This window comes from Manihot esculenta, chromosome 6, assembly GCF_001659605.2.
Source record: "Manihot esculenta cultivar AM560-2 chromosome 6, M.esculenta_v8, whole genome shotgun sequence".
Lineage (NCBI taxonomy): Eukaryota > Viridiplantae > Streptophyta > Magnoliopsida > Malpighiales > Euphorbiaceae > Manihot > Manihot esculenta.
Window position 1 is genome coordinate 1852928 of NC_035166.2, and position 16246 is coordinate 1869173.

General features: G+C 33.3%; 2 protein-coding genes across 5 annotated transcripts; both read right to left on the reverse strand.

Annotated features, from left to right (window-relative positions):
• Positions 1–8: 8 nt before the first annotated feature.
• LOC122723820 (nephrocystin-3-like) lies at positions 9–9268 on the reverse strand. Of its 4 annotated transcripts, none has more exons than XM_043957497.1 (6): positions 3155–3286; positions 2914–3063; positions 2068–2290; positions 1892–1983; positions 1577–1712; positions 9–62 (listed from the first exon to the last, which is right to left on the reverse strand). In XM_043957497.1, exons 2-6 carry the CDS (start codon positions 2990–2992, stop codon positions 32–34), a joined length of 561 nt encoding a protein of 186 aa, XP_043813432.1. In that variant the 5' UTR covers positions 2993–3063; positions 3155–3286; the 3' UTR covers positions 9–31. The 4 variants fall into 4 exon arrangements, with proteins under 4 accessions (XP_043813432.1, XP_043813433.1, XP_043813431.1 ...); XM_043957498.1 differs by having other exon boundaries at positions 17–59; XM_043957496.1 differs by lacking the exons at positions 9–62; positions 3155–3286 and adding exons at positions 734–926; positions 9231–9268.
• Positions 3512–6780, reverse strand: LOC110617179 (G-type lectin S-receptor-like serine/threonine-protein kinase RKS1). The gene is made up of 7 exons (XM_021759803.2): positions 5388–6780; positions 5156–5290; positions 4870–5057; positions 4538–4748; positions 4175–4412; positions 3930–4080; positions 3512–3817 (listed from the first exon to the last, which is right to left on the reverse strand). Exons 1-7 carry the CDS (start codon positions 6667–6669, stop codon positions 3512–3514), a joined length of 2511 nt encoding a protein of 836 aa, XP_021615495.1. The 5' UTR covers positions 6670–6780.
• Positions 9269–16246: the final 6978 nt, after the last annotated feature.

The following is a 16246-nucleotide window of genomic DNA, read 5'->3' on the forward strand; positions in this document are numbered from 1 at the left end:
GGATAGAATAACCTAGATCGCAGGAGCACCCCTATTGTCTATCCTGGACGCTGGATCCTCTTCTAAAATTAAAAAGAAAAATAATATATCAAATAATAAATAAACATTTTAGGATGAAAATATAAAACGTAAAATATAAAATTTTAAATATATTTTTATATATATTTTTAAGAAAATTTCGACAGTATTGCAGCATAGCTAAACCTCCCAAAATTACACAAACTCAACAAAAATACTCAATAATGTATTTAGATCAACCTATGAAAATTATTAATCCAAAAAGAAATATAAAACCCCATTGATTTGATCTAACTAAAACATAACCCATTTTTATTTTCAAATCACAAAAATTACTATTAAAAGGTAATAAAAATAAACTATATCACAATAAATCAAAAAAGGGAATAAAACTCACCTACTCAATTTTGGAACCGCTGAAAGAAAAAATTGAATTTTTGAGGAGAATATAGGTTTAAAATAGAATTTAGCAAGTTTATGGGTTGATTGGGTTGAGAGGAAGGAGATTTGAATTTTAGAGAAAAATTTTTTTTTTTATAAAAACAGAGCATTTCTACCGCCTCTGCTTCTCTCCACGAAGACGAAGGCTCTGGTTTCGGGAAGGAACCAGAGCCTTTTAATGTTTTAATTGTTTTTTTTTTTAATTTTTTAATTAATTTTTTATTTATTTTTAATAATAAGAATTATATATACATATTTAAAAGTTATGGGCCTTTTTTTTTTTTTTTTCCTATGGGCCAGATATGATAATTCTCCTCAACAACCGCTCAGCCTCAACAAAATTCTTCGATTGTGAATAAGAGGTAGCAAGATTTATAAGGTGGCTAACTGAGCTGGGATGATCTTTTCCTTTGGATCTTTCAGAGATCAACAAGCATTCCTCTAGCAATTCTCGGCCTTCTTTTCCTCTAAAAAACAAAAGAGGGAGGGGGAAGAAAGTTATCACCTTTTCAGTAACACTATTAACTATTTATTTCATCTAAATAGTTCAAAAGGTCAACCCTCCCTTTATTGAGCTCACAACAACAACTTGAACACTAATTTTACTCTAAGTAGACCATAACAACTTGCCTGTTATAACATAGTATATATTCAAGCTATCATAAGAAATATACTAGTTTCCGATGTAGTCACATCTCCCCATAGTTTTCACAGAAATAAATAACTCTAAATGACATCCCAATTCCCACCCCAAAAGATGTCACAAAAAATATTAATGACAAGGAAAAACATTACTTGGAAGGCTTTGGCATAGAAACCATATCCCTTCAAAATGTTCTAAAATCCAAAGGACAAGATTCAAAAAATGAATTATGAAATTCAAAATTTGGTGGAAAATGTCCCGTGATTTTCTCAACGCATACTGAGTTTTTATTCCTATCATATTTTTTAGCTTCGAAAACAAATCAGCTTTGAGAGGCCAAGTGAAAATGTCTGCAACTTGATTTTCAGCAGTTTAATTTCAAAAGCATCGACAAAGTGAGAAAAAGGAGAGGGAAAGAGAGAGAGAAGATCCAGCACAACAAGCAATCAAAATGAAAAAGCGATCTGCCTTCACCTTCCTACAACATGAAGTAATTCTGCCAAATCAATCCTCATCTTCTCCATGATACTGTCATCCAGAGCTATATAATTTGTGTCCTTGATGAGCTGAAGACCCTTTCTATACAAGTCAATAGCTTCTTCAACGTTCCCTATGTAAAATTAGACATATGAACCATCGTCAAGTGTTTGCGTGTATATACATATAGAAAACTAGAGTTTATCAGCTAATATTGCCCAAGAACTTAATAGCCTTAGATCAGAGAATCCACTGTCACAAGTGAGTCTTTCAAGAAGCTCAATGTAAAGGATGTCTGAATGCCTAGCTTACCAGTTGAGCACTTTGCATGGGCTAGAGAACACAAGGCCATGCCAACTCTTCCGTCATTTTCTCCATATAACTTCCTATATATGCTCAAAATTCTAGACAAACAAAAGAACAATGAAGTAAATAACCATACCTAAGCACTAACTATTCAGCAAAAGCAAAACAGAGAGTAAATTAACCTATTAAAATGAATTTCAGAATCTGTAGTTCTTCCTTCCTTCATCAAAAGATTGCCAAGACCAAATAAAGGGACAACCAAGTCTTCGCTCTCAACGCCTTTGCTTGATTCTAAAATAGCTATTGAACGATGGTAGACCTCTATGGCTTTTTTTACTCTTCCAATAGAACCAAGAATTTTTGCCATCCCCAACAATGGTGAGACAAGAAATATACTACTTTTCCCTGGAACACCAATGTAAAGATGCGCGTTGAGCTTTAGAATCTTTAATTGCTAAATAATTGAAGAAAATTTCCAAAGATCAATTATAGTACTGTGGTCAAATGTAAAATCTATTTGAAAAAATCATGCTGTTGTTGGTTTAGTCTCAATTTTCATTTACATGACTACACTGTTCTGCTAGTCAATGTAAACTTCTGCATAACCACAGAAAAACTTTATACAGTCTAGCAACAAAATTAGGGTTCCAACTTCCAAGATGCATTCTCTAAACAAACTGGATGAACGCAAGAACATGGATCAGTTGCAGACAGACATTCAAACTTTTAATTCCAGAAACACCCAGTGTAAAAGGAAATAATTTGCTATTGACCAAAAAAGCAAAGTGGTTTAACAAGAAGAAAATTTCATGCCTTCCAGCTTCAACACTTTAACACTGTAGCTCACCGGAGACAAAATTGTTAAAAATACGATGTTATACTATTAATAACAAGGTAGCCAGTCGCAATAACTTGATATAACAAGTACTATACAAAGTTGAAAAGACAGCAGAAAACTGATATGGTTAAATTCTAATGCTGCACCAACAAAGACAAATAACAACAAATTTACACAAGATTGGACTTACCGTGTTTGCTTTCAAGAACACCAATTGCTCTTTTATATACAACCATGGAGCTCTCAAACTTCCCCAAAGCTGAATACATGCTCCCATATGTATTAGGACTGAATCTAGAAGGGGCTCATCATCTTTTAGACTTTCAACAACCTTGTTCATCTAGTCATCCACAAAAATGAAGCATCAGAAAGAAAGATATCAGTTAAGAATATGTTTGTCTTTGTCAACATGTTCATGGATATCAGTTAACCTTTTGACTTGTGCTGATCCTGTTGAATTTAGCTGAACCGAGTAATCTCTAGTTCATGGATAATCTGCTGATATTCTGGTATCAGAAACCACTGAAAACCCATCTTCCGTTTCAGCCCAATTTCAATTCCTTGGAGCAGAGTGTCTGTCCAGCAATAGAAGCTTTGTCATGTAGTTCTTTCACTTCTATCTTGGATTAAAACCAAGTTTCCTGAATCCAAAATCTGAGGTTTTGCATATACCTGTCACTTCCATCAATAAATTTGTAGATCATACAGGAAATTTCTAATGTTGGTTACTACTACATAGTATACATCACTATACTAAAAATTTATGTAATTGATGATATATTGATTATTCAACGACATACAACCTCAGTAATAGTTTCCTCATCCACACAATAAAATTCCTTTTGTGCTACTAAGGGGCTATAACTATTACTTGGCTTTCTAAAAGTGAAAGGGGGCTGTCTAGGAGAAGGAAGACTAATTTCACTATTCAACATTACAACAACAGCTGACATGCTTGGTCTTTCAAATGCATCTTCTTGCACACACAAGAGTCCAATTTGGATGCATCTCAATACTTCATGACCAGAACATGACTCCTTTAGTGATGAATCAACCATCTCCAGTGCTCTTTCTTCTTTCCATAAATGCCATATCTGTAACATCAACATATATTCAACAACTTTTAATAGTTTAGAACATAAGGTCCGAAAAGAATATTCAATTTGTAATAGTTTACCGAATATTTAGCTTATTATCTTAACTTACTTTTCCTGCCATGCTTAGGTAAGAATCCTCTTGACAAAAGCTATTGTTCTTTTTCCCTGTAACAATCTCTAATAATATGACCCCAAAACTAAAGACATCAGATTTCGTTGAAAACTTTCCAAATGCCACATATTCTGGTGACATGTACCCACTGCATATGAAAAATACAATTTTAATGTAAGAAAGAATGGTATCCTTAGTAGTGGTTCTATGTGTCTTGCTGCTAAGTGTATAGGTATACTTACAATGTGCCAGCGATTCTGTTCGTTTTTTCTAGACTTTGGTCACCTTTGAAGACTCTAGCTAGGCCAAAATCTGAAATTTTTGGATTCATTTCTTTATCCAATAGAATGTTGCTTGTTTTTAAGTCTCTATGGATAATTCTCAACCTAGAATCTTGGTGGATATATAAGATTCCACGAGCAATACCGACAATAATGTCAAAGCGTTTTCTCCAATCCAAAATTGACCTTCTTGTTTCATCTAATAAGAAATATTTGCATTTGAATTAGTGCCATTTTATGCGGTCTGTGTCTATGAATCATATTGTTCAAATAGATAGAATTAGATAATTTATGGAACACAATGCTCAACTAAATAAGGCTTACCAAAAAGAAATGAGTCCAAGCTTTTGTTTGGCATGTATTCATAAACTAGCATCGGTTCCTCTCCCTGAATGCAGCATCCAAGAATTTTCACAAGATTTTGATGTTGAAGTTTTGCAATTAATAAAACTTCGTTTTTAAATTCTTTTATTCCTTGCCCTGAACTTTTAGATAGTCTTTTCACAGCGATCTCCTGGCCATTAGACAGTTGACCCTACAATCATGTTTACAAGAGGACTTTTTACTCCATGTAATGAAATTTCAAGCCAGCATTCTTTCTGAACTAATACAAAGCCATTACAGTTTTGAGAAATTTGCACATAAGTTGTGTATACCTTATAAACCAATCCAAAGCCACCTTGGCCGAGTTTGTTAGCTAGAGAGAAATTGTCAGTGGCGGAAAGTATTATACTGAGATTGAAATACACAATCTCTGGATAACTCACTCCACCTCCATCTTCATTTTCAATGTAGTATGGATCATTGATTGTATTAAACAATTTTGCATTCCATTTGTTCCTCACTTCCTCAGAAAAAATTACTCCCATCATAAAACAATTTAGTAGTGTAAATATATTTAGAAAGGCACAAATTTGCATAAACAAATAAAGTTTTTCTTACCTGTTTTTCTTTTCTTCTTGAACCACAAATATGCAAATAAAATGATTACAAACCAAGCTGAAAAAATAGATACCAACAAAATAGCCAACAAATGCTTCTTCTCCAGAAATCCATTTGATTTTTGTGTTATTTCAGCTGTGATTGTTCCAAGTTAAAAGAGGATAAGGAAATAGAGAAAAGCAAGATCATCCATATTGATTTTTCAATTAAATATAAAAACTGATTTTCTTACCTAATTCAAGTGCGTCAACACGAACATATATATCACTTCCTTCACCTATATCAATTACAGTGTCCGTTAATTCACCATACCAAGCCAAGCAACCAGTTTCTTTCCCAGAAAGAGATGTGGATGAATATGCAGAACATGTACAATTCCTCTTGCATTGTAGTTCACAATCAACAGGACTCATATTCAAGCCCAACCAAACTGCTTCTGAAGTATCAGGAACCTTAACAGCTGTTACTTTCACAAATCCTTCTCCCTGGTTGCACAGAGAAGATGATTCTTTCCGCTTCCGAACACACCCACCTGACCCATCCTTCAAAAAATTCCAGTCCCTTGGAGATTGAGGCTCGTACCCGGGTAAACAATCACATTCAAATTTAGGATAAAGATACAAAGGATTACACATGCTATAGGGACCACAATGACCATAAAACTCACACAGATACTTCGGTGCTGACCGTAATTCCTTCCACTTGCCTTCACTTTCATGCCAGATTAGGTGCAAAACCAATCCTGAATATTCCAACTTTGTTCTTAATATAAGAGAAGCATCAACAGGAAAAAAGGTAACAAATGTCTCTTTTTGGTTATGGACAAAACTAAAGTTGAGTCCATTAACATGATTTTTCCCTGGCCATGGGACAACTCTCCAATATCGCTTTGTACCCTTGTACAAAATGCCTTGAGGTGATCCTTTTAGATTGAGCTCAAGCACGTAGTCTCCAGTTCCAGGGTCATCTGCTGATCTCCATGATGTTAAGAATTGGTGAATACCTGTCTCTCTATTCAACCCAAATTTCATTGCTGGTAATTGAGTATCTGTCGGATAATCAAAGCTTTCCCATAGAACTCTTCCACTTCTTTCTTGGACCAAAATCAAGTTTCCTGAATCCAAGAGCTGAGCTACACAACAAGTGTCTGTCTTTGTTACTTCACGTGAGACATTTGCAGACCATACTGGAACTTTTCTGCTATGATTGCTATAGAGAACGAGATTTCCATATTGATTAACTGAAAGAACTCCCGAAGATCCATTGATAGGATGATTTCTGTTTGCTACCCACACTACAGTTTGCTCTCGTACTTTGTAATACCAGATTCCAAGATACCTATACTTGGGATTGCCAGGGCTGAAAAATCCAAGCACAAAATTGTTTTCTTTGGAGATAAGAAAGCCACCATCTTCGATGGTTTGATTTATGGCTATGGTGTCCATAGAAGCAGAAACTGCAAAATGGATGATCATTAGAAGGAAGGGAAGAAGAAAACCTTTTTCAGCTTCCATGTTGGAATTTCAATGATCTTTGCTAATATTTGAAACTGTTTTGAGGTTTCTGTCATGATATCTTGGGAAGAAATTATTAATTAATTGTGGTTGTCTTGATATCTTGGCGGTCGTCTTTGATTACCGGTCAAGCTGTGGAATCGTGTGTTTTGGGCAATTTAAAAAATTTACAGTGAAATTTCGATTGATTTTAAATAATTCATAAATAATTGATAATTTATTTTATTAATATTTTTTCTATAATTTAATATTTTCTTGTAATTTACTTTTGACTCAACCGATAATTTTTCCAATGAAAAATAAGTTTGAATTTTAATTTTTTTTTATTTAATTTTTTTCTCTTCAAATGTATTAGAAAAAGAATAAATTTCTCTTCACAATATATGATAAGGAATATAAAAACATTTATTTAATAGCAAATATAAGAAAATTTTATAGCTTGGCTAATTAGTTTAATTATTTTGAGTTAAAGTTTTATTGGTTTATTTTTTTTTTAATTCTCTATTATATTCTTTTGTGAATGGGACGGTGACACTTAAAAATCCATCTTTCTCTCATCTGCTTGGATGAAGGAAAGCGTCCATAGACCTTTAGGCTACTTAATTTCAATAATTATTTTTTTTAAAATAAAATTACTTATTGTATTAATAAAATTAGAGTGATTCAAAATATAATTTATAAATTTAATTTCAGTTACATATTTAAAAATTTATTAAATACTTAATTTAACTGTTTAAAATCTATAAATTATTAATTGTATATAACAGTTAAATTAAATATTTTTTAATTATTAAATTTTAGTAAAATTATATAAATTATATTTTCAGGAAAAATTAAATTAAATTAAAGTAAAAAATTAAAATACTTCAATCAATTTAATTCAATTCATCACTTTCTAATTTTATAAATCAAATTAAATTAATTGAATAACAAAATCATTCAAAACTCAGTTTAAATCGATTAACACTAAATTAGCCTTACTCATTATTCATTAAAAATATTTTTAAAATTAAATTTGATTATTTTTTATTATAAAAATACTAAAATAATAAAATAGTTTATTCCATACTATTTTTCTCAATGAGCATCTTGATCCTTCTCTCCTAAAAGTCAACTTTGGCTGTGAGAATGGATAACGCTGAAACTAGACAATCTAAGCAATCAAAAAGCAGAAAGACAAAGACTGAACAGGACAAGTAATTTGCTTTAAAAAAAAAAAAAGCACAAGTAAATTTCGATGGTAGCAGTTGACAATGGAGTCCAACTTTTTCATTAATTTTATTTTATATTCATAATTATAATATGAAGTTTAATAATATATTATGAATCATACACTATTAGTTTTATTATGTATTCATAATTATTAATGTTATTTTATTTTTTATATTTTTTCTAGACATATAAATGTGTAATATTCTTCTAGTGTATTCCGTTCGAAAATAAAACTAAAATTATTGTGAATATTGATTATTTTTCATATTTAATTTTTAGATCGTGTCATTTTTAACAGTAATATTGTGATAAGAAAACTTAACACAAAATTAGTCGATTAATTTCTCAATATTTTACTTTAAGAATAATAAGAATAGAGGCAAGGAGAGAAATACAACTCAACAGTAGAGTGTTGCCATCTCCTATAAACCAAGTGAACCCTGTAAGAACTGTTAGTGTCTAGAACTTGACTACTTGTTTGTGGAGAAACAGAAGAGCATCAACTGATAAATGTGACATCCAATTTCTACAGGATAATGAATTGAGATAGTAATATTGAACTATATGTTTATATTTCATCCTCAGCACAGACAATCTTCTCATTTCTCACCCTTTCTTTCTAATTTATCTAAGTAGTATACAATCTTCTTTAGGGTTCTTTTTCTCTTGAATTTTCAAAAGTAACCGAGACTTTAAATACTTTTTTTTTAACTAGCTTTTAAATAAGTAGTCTAGAAGACTTATTGAATCGCACATCGATTTAAGACAAAATGTATTCGGTAATGATATGAATAATTTTATAGAGCTAATTTTATGAATAATTTTATAAAAAAATTAAATAAATTTTTATAAAATTTTCAAGAAAGAATTAGAAAGTATTTAAATTGGAATTTGAAAAAAAATGTCTGCTTCTACAAAATAGAAAAAACTTATTTGATTTAACCGTTAAATAAAACTTGTTATTTATTTTATATGAATTTTTTAAAAAAATTACATAATTACAGCAGTTGATATATAAATATAAAATTTTTTAAAAGTTCCGGATAGTCCTTGAAGTTTCAAGTGTACATACCTGATCAATGGTTCCTCAGTAGTTCTATCAATTAACCAATATGTAAATCTCAATCTCCATAGCAAGCACAATCAAAGAGTTCCAGTATGGTCTACAAATGTCTGACAGATACATTTGTAACCGAGATCTTGATTAATTCAGGAAGCCTGGTTTTGGTTCAAGTTGGCAAAGCTTCAACTATCCCACAAATACTTGATCTTAACTAGACATTTGACAAAACTGATATTAGATATATCTAAGAAACTCTTCAAAGTCCCATGCATGCCTCACCAGTAACCTTTTGACTTGTGCTGATCCTGTTGAATTTAGCTGAATAAACCCATCTTCCGTTTCAGCCCAGGGCTTTTTGTCAATTTAGGGGTAGAATATTTTTAATTTATATATTCACTATTGAGATAAAAATATTTGTAGATTTATAGTTGGAGTGTCAGGCGGCAGCAGAAAATATTGTTTGGCGCCTGTCAAACAGGCGCCAGATCCTGGCATCACTCTAAATGGCGTCAGGTCCTGGCGCAAAAATGGTGTGGCACCACTTAGAGTTCCGCCAGGCCATTTTTTTTTTTATATTTTTAATTATTTAAATATTATAATTATATTAATTAATTAATATATTATTTTTATATTATATTAATATAATAATTATATTTATATTATATTTCTTTATTATAATATATTTTATTAATTTTAATATATTTTTATAATAATATTATAATTAAATAATATTAATTATAAATATATAAAAATAATTCGATTGCGGTTAAATATATAAAAATAATTCAATAATATTATATATATTTATTGAGTGATAAAATTTTTTATTATTTGAATAAATTAATATAGTGGTTAAATAGTATTAGTAATTTTTTAATTATATAATAATATTATTTGATAATTGTATAAATTATTAAAATTAGTTATTATATTTTATAAAAATATTTTTAATATATAAGAATATTATAAAAATTAATAACAAAGAGACTGCACACAAAAATATTTAAAATTATAATATTATCTTAAAATCACTTCACTGAATTAATTACTTAATTTTTTTTTTATAAATTATAAACAATAAACATAAAATATTTAAAATTATTATATTATTTTACTATTAGATATTATATGAGAATACTGAATTATTTATAATTTATCAAAGAGAAATAAATAAATTAATTAATTTGATCGCATAATAAATTAATTAACAGCATAATTTTATTTTATAATTTTAAATATTAATATATTTTATATATTAATATTTAATAAATTTTATTATGGAAAAATTACTTTGTAGTCCCTGAGGTTTAACGTAACACGACCCGAAAATCGGACCGCTACCGGCGCTAGGATCCAGATCGGCTTAAGGCCGCCGGGACCCGTAGCAAGCCTTACATGAAACCTGCAAATCTGTTTAATCCCATACATGATCAACAATCATACATAAAAATTAAAACTTTTCTTTTATTCATTCCTCATACACCAAACTCAACCTGTGCATGCACTAAACATAATCATAATCATAAACTTGACCCCTCTGTGGGATCTCATCAATACCCCAATGGGCGATACATCATAAGTTGAGTTGGTTAAACATAAACATCAATAGACATTAAGATCATGTATCAACAAGGGATTACAACATCTATAGGGTCAAGCACAACTTCTAATTCTCAATATCATTATACATAACTTAACTATTTAACTTTACATCATTATACAATTTACCATGTCCACTATCTATCTATTACAAACATAAGACTTTACTCTTCTTGACTTCTCTGTCTAGCCCGTACCTGCAATCCTGGGGGATTAGGGAAATGGGGTGAGCTACTAGAGCCCAGTGAGCAGAATAAAAGAAAACAACATTTAAAATCTCATGCCATCATGTAATGCAACACATAACAACAAATCACATCTCGGATGGTATTGTCACCAATAGTCCTCCACATTCCAAAGTGCCGGGACGTAGAATGGGTACAACCGGTCTTTCTCTTAACATAACATATCATGCATACCAATGTGCCAGGGACGTAGAATGGGTACAACCTGGACTTCCATACCATATCATGCCGTAACATCATCATACCATATGAGGACTAAAGGATCATCCAATAACCAATCCACATCAACATCATAAATGCAATGCAACATATTCGTGATTTCTAATGCAAACAACCTAATTCATCACATGGCATTCATGATGCATGAACATGCTCAACTGTATAATTCATTTGCTTTAAAACATAAAAGTTTATTCTACTCACCTCTTGGCAGAAGCTTTACTGACTTAGAAGCAGCTGAACTCACTGCTGGGGTCCTCGGTTCCTCGGGTCCGAACCTACACAGGTGGACTCAAATGAGGGACCAAACAACTAGAACATAACTCTAAAAACATCCCTCAAAAACCCCCTAAAACACCTCAAAACAATCATGCAAAAACATGCAAAGGAAGGCAGAACAGGGCAGGTTCGGCGGCACCTTCGGCGACCGAAAGTCCCTCCAGAGCCGAAACCCAGGCAGGTTCGGCGGCACCTTCGCGGCCGAAAGTCCCAGACAGAGACGAAAGTCTCTTTTCGGGGGCAACTTCGACAGCCGAAAGGCCTGCCTCCCCAGCCATGTTCGGCGGCCGAAAGTTCCTTCGGCTGCCGAACCTGGTTTCTGCCAAAGGGCAAAAACTTGGCTCCTTTAAGCACATTTGCCTCCAAAACTTCCAATCATGCATTTAGCTCAACCAAAACATGCAAATATACATACATTGGCTCCTAGGGGTTTCAAACTAACTTAAATCCCAACTACAACACACAACAACAACACAAAACCAACATACATTGCTCAAAGCATAACATTACTCAAAAACCTAACTATGAGCTAAACATACATTCTACCCCATAGATCTTGCATAAAACTTACTTTAAACATGAAATGAGCTTAAGATCGGCTCTTACCTCTTGAAGATCGAGAGAGAGACGTCCTAAACTCGGAGGTGGGAGATTTTGAGTTCTTGAACCTCAAAGCTCCAAAACTTGCTTTAAACTCGAAAATCTTCAAAACAACATAAAAACTTGTGGAAATCTTGAAAGATTTGAAGGAAAGAACTCAAGGATGGTGAGGAACGGCGGAAGGGCTCACCTTGGCTGAAAATGGGGAGAAAGCTCGCCCATTTCGGCTAAGGGACTCTTTTATAGTGGCTGGCCAGGCCACATTCGGGAGCCGAACGTGCCCCCGCATGCATGCCATGTTCGGCGGCCGAACTTGAGGTTCAGCGGCCGAACCTGGGCTTCCCTCACTTATGCCTTCGGGGGCCTAAGGCTCACCCGAAAAGCATGCATGTTCGGCGGCCGAACTTTGAGTTTTGGCGGTCGAACCTGAGTTTCTTCCAAGGGTGTTTTTATTCAAAAAATCAATTCCTCTTTACTTAAAATCATCAAAAACATTAAAACATTTCATGAAAACATGGTTTTACCCTTCTAGAGGTCTCCGACATCCGAGATTCCACCGGACGGTAGGAATTCCGATACCGGAGTCTAGCCGGGTATTACATTCTCCCCCCCCTTAAGAACATTCGTCCCCGAATGTTCCTCAACTAGCACATGCATCGAGTCATCACAACATACACATAAGACACATGAAACATACAAGAACTAACCTTAGAAAAACACCCTCTTCTCCTTCTCCTTCTCCTTCTCCTTCTCCTTCTCCTTCTCCTTAATTCCTTCTCCTTCTCCTTCTCCTTAATTAATCTATTTTTTATTAATTATTTAATTCAGTATTCTTATAAATAAATTTATAATTAATATTATTTAATTATAATATTATTATAAAAATATATTAAAATTAATAAAATATATTATAAAAAATTTATTATAATAAAAAAATATAATATAAATATAATTATTAAATTAATATAATATAAAAATAATATATTAATTAATTAATATAACAATAATATTTTAATAATTAAAAAATAAAAAAATTATGGCCTGGCGCCACTGTGTTCTTAAAAATTAAAAACCATTCTTAAAAATAATAAAAAAAAACAAATAATAGCCTGCGCCACTTAGGCCATTTTTAGAAAAAATAATAATAAAATAGTCTGGCGTCATTTAGAGTGGCGCCAGGATCTCGCGTCTATTTAGCAGGCGTCAGACAATACTTTTTGCTATTACCTGGCACTCCAGCCCCAAATCCTACCCCTAAATTGATAAAAAGCCCTCAATTTCAATTCCTTGGAGCAGAGTGTCTGTCCAGCAATAGAAGCATTGTCATGTAGTTCTTTCACTTCTATCTTGGATTAAAACCAAGTTTCCTAAATCCAAAATCTGAGGTTTTGCATATACCTATCACTTCCATCAATAAATTTGTAGATCATACAGGAAATTTCTAATGTTGGCGACATAGAGCGATTAGTCTTGGATTTTACGATAGATTTGAACCAAACCTAATTTTTGCTGCCGACATCCGATAGAGATCCACGATAGCTTTTCGGAAAGGAAATTTCGAGATGCACGACTTTTAAAAGTGTGACGAGGGCTACAGGTTATCACAAAGTTCGATATGGAAATTCCATCATTTAGAGAGTCAATTTTACATTTTAATTATTTTTTTAGATATTTTGGATATTTTCATAATTTTGCATATTAGGGTTTTGTTTTCTATTATAAATAGCTGTCCTAGACTATTAAAAACTCACTTTTCAATCTTTGAGAAATTTTAATAAGACTTTTAATTTTCTAGCCTATCTTTTCTCTGATTTCGTCTTAGTCAATCAATATTGGATAAAACTCCTGACGGAGTCTAAATAGTCCTTTATCAGTTGGTTACTACTTGTAGAAAGATAATATTTTGTTATTCTCTCACAATAGAGATTACAACCTATTTATACATGAGAGACGGTATCTAAACAGGAAGGAAAATTAAGTCTATGATTATACAATCCCTAAGATTAAGCAACTAACTCATCTATCAATATTTACTTCCTATATTAACATATTTACTTTCTATAACTTATAACACTCCCCCTCAAGTTGGATCATAAATGTTAATCATGTCCAAGCTGTTACATATATAATCAATTCGAGTCCCATTTAGAGCTTTAGTGAAAATATCTCCTAATTGTTCTCCAGTTCGGATATTTCCTGTTGATATTATCTTTTGTTGGACCTTTTCACAAACAAAATGACAATCAATCTCGATGTGTTTTATCCTCTCGTGAAATACTGGATTGGAGGCAATGTGGATAGCTGCTTGATTATCACACCACGACTTAGCAGGCTCTGAATTTGTGAATCCAACTTCTTCCAACAGTTGACGTACCCATAAGATTTCACAAACGGCTTGTGCCATGACTCGATATTCAGATTCAGCACTAGAACGGGAGACCATATTTTGCTTCTTACTTTTCCATGAGACCAAGTTACCTCCCACAAAAACACAATACCCAGTAGTTGACCTCCTATCAACTTTCGAGCCTGCCCAATCAGTATCAGAAAAGCATTCAATATTTGAGTGCCCATGGTTACTATAGAATAGGCCTCTCCCTGGGGCCCCTTTAAGGTAACAAAGAATCTGTCCCAGAGCATCCCACTAGGCAACAGTAGGAGAGGACATAAACTGACTTACCACACTTACTGAATATGCAATATCAGGACGAGTCACCGTCAAATAATTCAGCTTGCCAACTAATCTTCTATACCTTCCAGGATCTGCAAATGGCTCACAGTCTTCTGTGGTAAGTTGAAGGTTGGGGTTATTGGGGCACTACAAGGCTTAGCACCCAATTTTCCTGTTTCTGCCAACAAATCAAGAACATATTTTCTTTGAGATAAGAAGATACTTTTCTTACACCGCATAACTTCGATTCCCAAGAAATATTTCAAAGAACCCAAATCCTTTGTATGAAATTGTGTTTTAAGAAATTCTTTTAGGGATGTGATGCCAGCAATGTCACTTCCTGTAATGACGATATCATCCACATATACTACAAGCAGAATTACTCCACTATCAGAATTTCTATAAAACACTGAGTGATCACACTTACTCATCTTCATTCCAAAGTGTTGGACTACCTCACTAAACCTGCCAAACCATGCCCAATGACTCTATTTCAAGCCATAAAGGGATTTTCGAAGTCTACAAACCTTACCTGACTCCCCCTGAGCAACAAAACCAGATGGTTGCTCAATATAAACCTCCTCCTGAAGATCACCATGAAGAAAAGCATTTTTAATATCCAGTTGATGCAAAGGCCAATCATGAGTAGCCGCCAAGAAAATAAACAATCGGACATATGCGAGCTTAGCAACTGGGGAGAATGTATCAGAATAGTCAACTCTATAAGTTTGTGCATAACCTTTGGCCACTAATTGGGCCTTGAGGCGAGCAATAGATCCATCAGAGTTTACTTTCACTGTAAACACCCATTTGCACCCAATAGCCCGCTTTCCTGGGGGTAAGGACATCAACTCCCAAGTACCATTAGTGTCAAGGGCCATCATTTTCTCTTCCATTGCAGCACGCCAACCAATATAGGACAAAGCCTCAATAACAGTTTTGGAAATTGAAATAGAATCTAAAGCAGTGACAAAACAACAAGAAGAGGAGGATAATTGATCATAAGAGACACAAGATGAAATAGGATAAGTGCAAGTACGTTTACCTTTACGAAGAGTAATGGGCAAATCCAAATCAGACAGTGAAGGATCAGTGTGAGCAGGATCAGTCAATGAAGAAGCGGGTAGCAGAAAGGAGTCAGAGTCCTCTAAGCGTTTGGAATACACATGAAAGATGGGAGGGTGACCTGGCACATGAGCGAAAGGTGTAGGAGTAGTCTGAGGAAACAGAGAGCGAACAGTGTATAACAATATGTCATCTTCCTCCTCCTAGGTATTATAAATAGATGATGGCAGAAAAAACGGAGTGGACTCAAAGAATGTTACATCCGCAGACATAAGATATCGATTCAGATCAGGAGAGAAACAACGATACCCTTTCTAACGTCGAGAGTAGCCAAGGAAGACACATTTGAGTGATTTGGGATCCAATTTAGTAACCTGTGGATGAACATCATGAACAAAACAAGTACAACCAAAGATATGTGGCTCAATAGGAAATAAAAGATTTAGTGGAAAATAAAATGTTATAAGGAATATCACCATAAAGGATGGAGGAAGGCATGTGATTGATAAAAAAACAAGCAGTGGATACAACATCAGCCCAAAAACATTTAGGTATCTTTATTTGGAATAAGAGGGCTCTGGCTACTTCAAGAAGATGCCGATTTTTTCTTTCAGCAACTCCATT

Excerpts from the sequence above, each read along its gene's own strand:
- LOC122723820 (XM_043957496.1), bottom strand. The coding sequence starts at position 2,992 with ATGTATTCAGCTTTGGGGAAGTTTGAGAGCTCCATGGTTGTATATAAA. Across the intron at positions 1,713-1,891 it reads CCATGCAAAGTGCTCAACTG|GGAACGTTGAAGAAGCTATT; the intron begins GTAAGCTAGGCA and ends AATTTTACATAG. Across the intron at positions 927-1,576 it reads TTACTTCATGTTGTAGGAAG|AGGAAAAGAAGGCCGAGAAT; the intron begins GTGAAGGCAGAT and ends TTTGTTTTTTAG.
- LOC110617179 (XM_021759803.2), bottom strand. The coding sequence starts at position 6,669 with ATGGAAGCTGAAAAAGGTTTTCTTCTTCCCTTCCTTCTAATGATCATC. Across the intron at positions 4,081-4,174 it reads AACAGAATCGCTGGCACATT|TGGGTACATGTCACCAGAAT; the intron begins GTAAGTATACCT and ends TTTCATATGCAG. Across the intron at positions 3,818-3,929 it reads ACCTAAGCATGGCAGGAAAA|ATATGGCATTTATGGAAAGA; the intron begins GTAAGTTAAGAT and ends TTGATGTTACAG.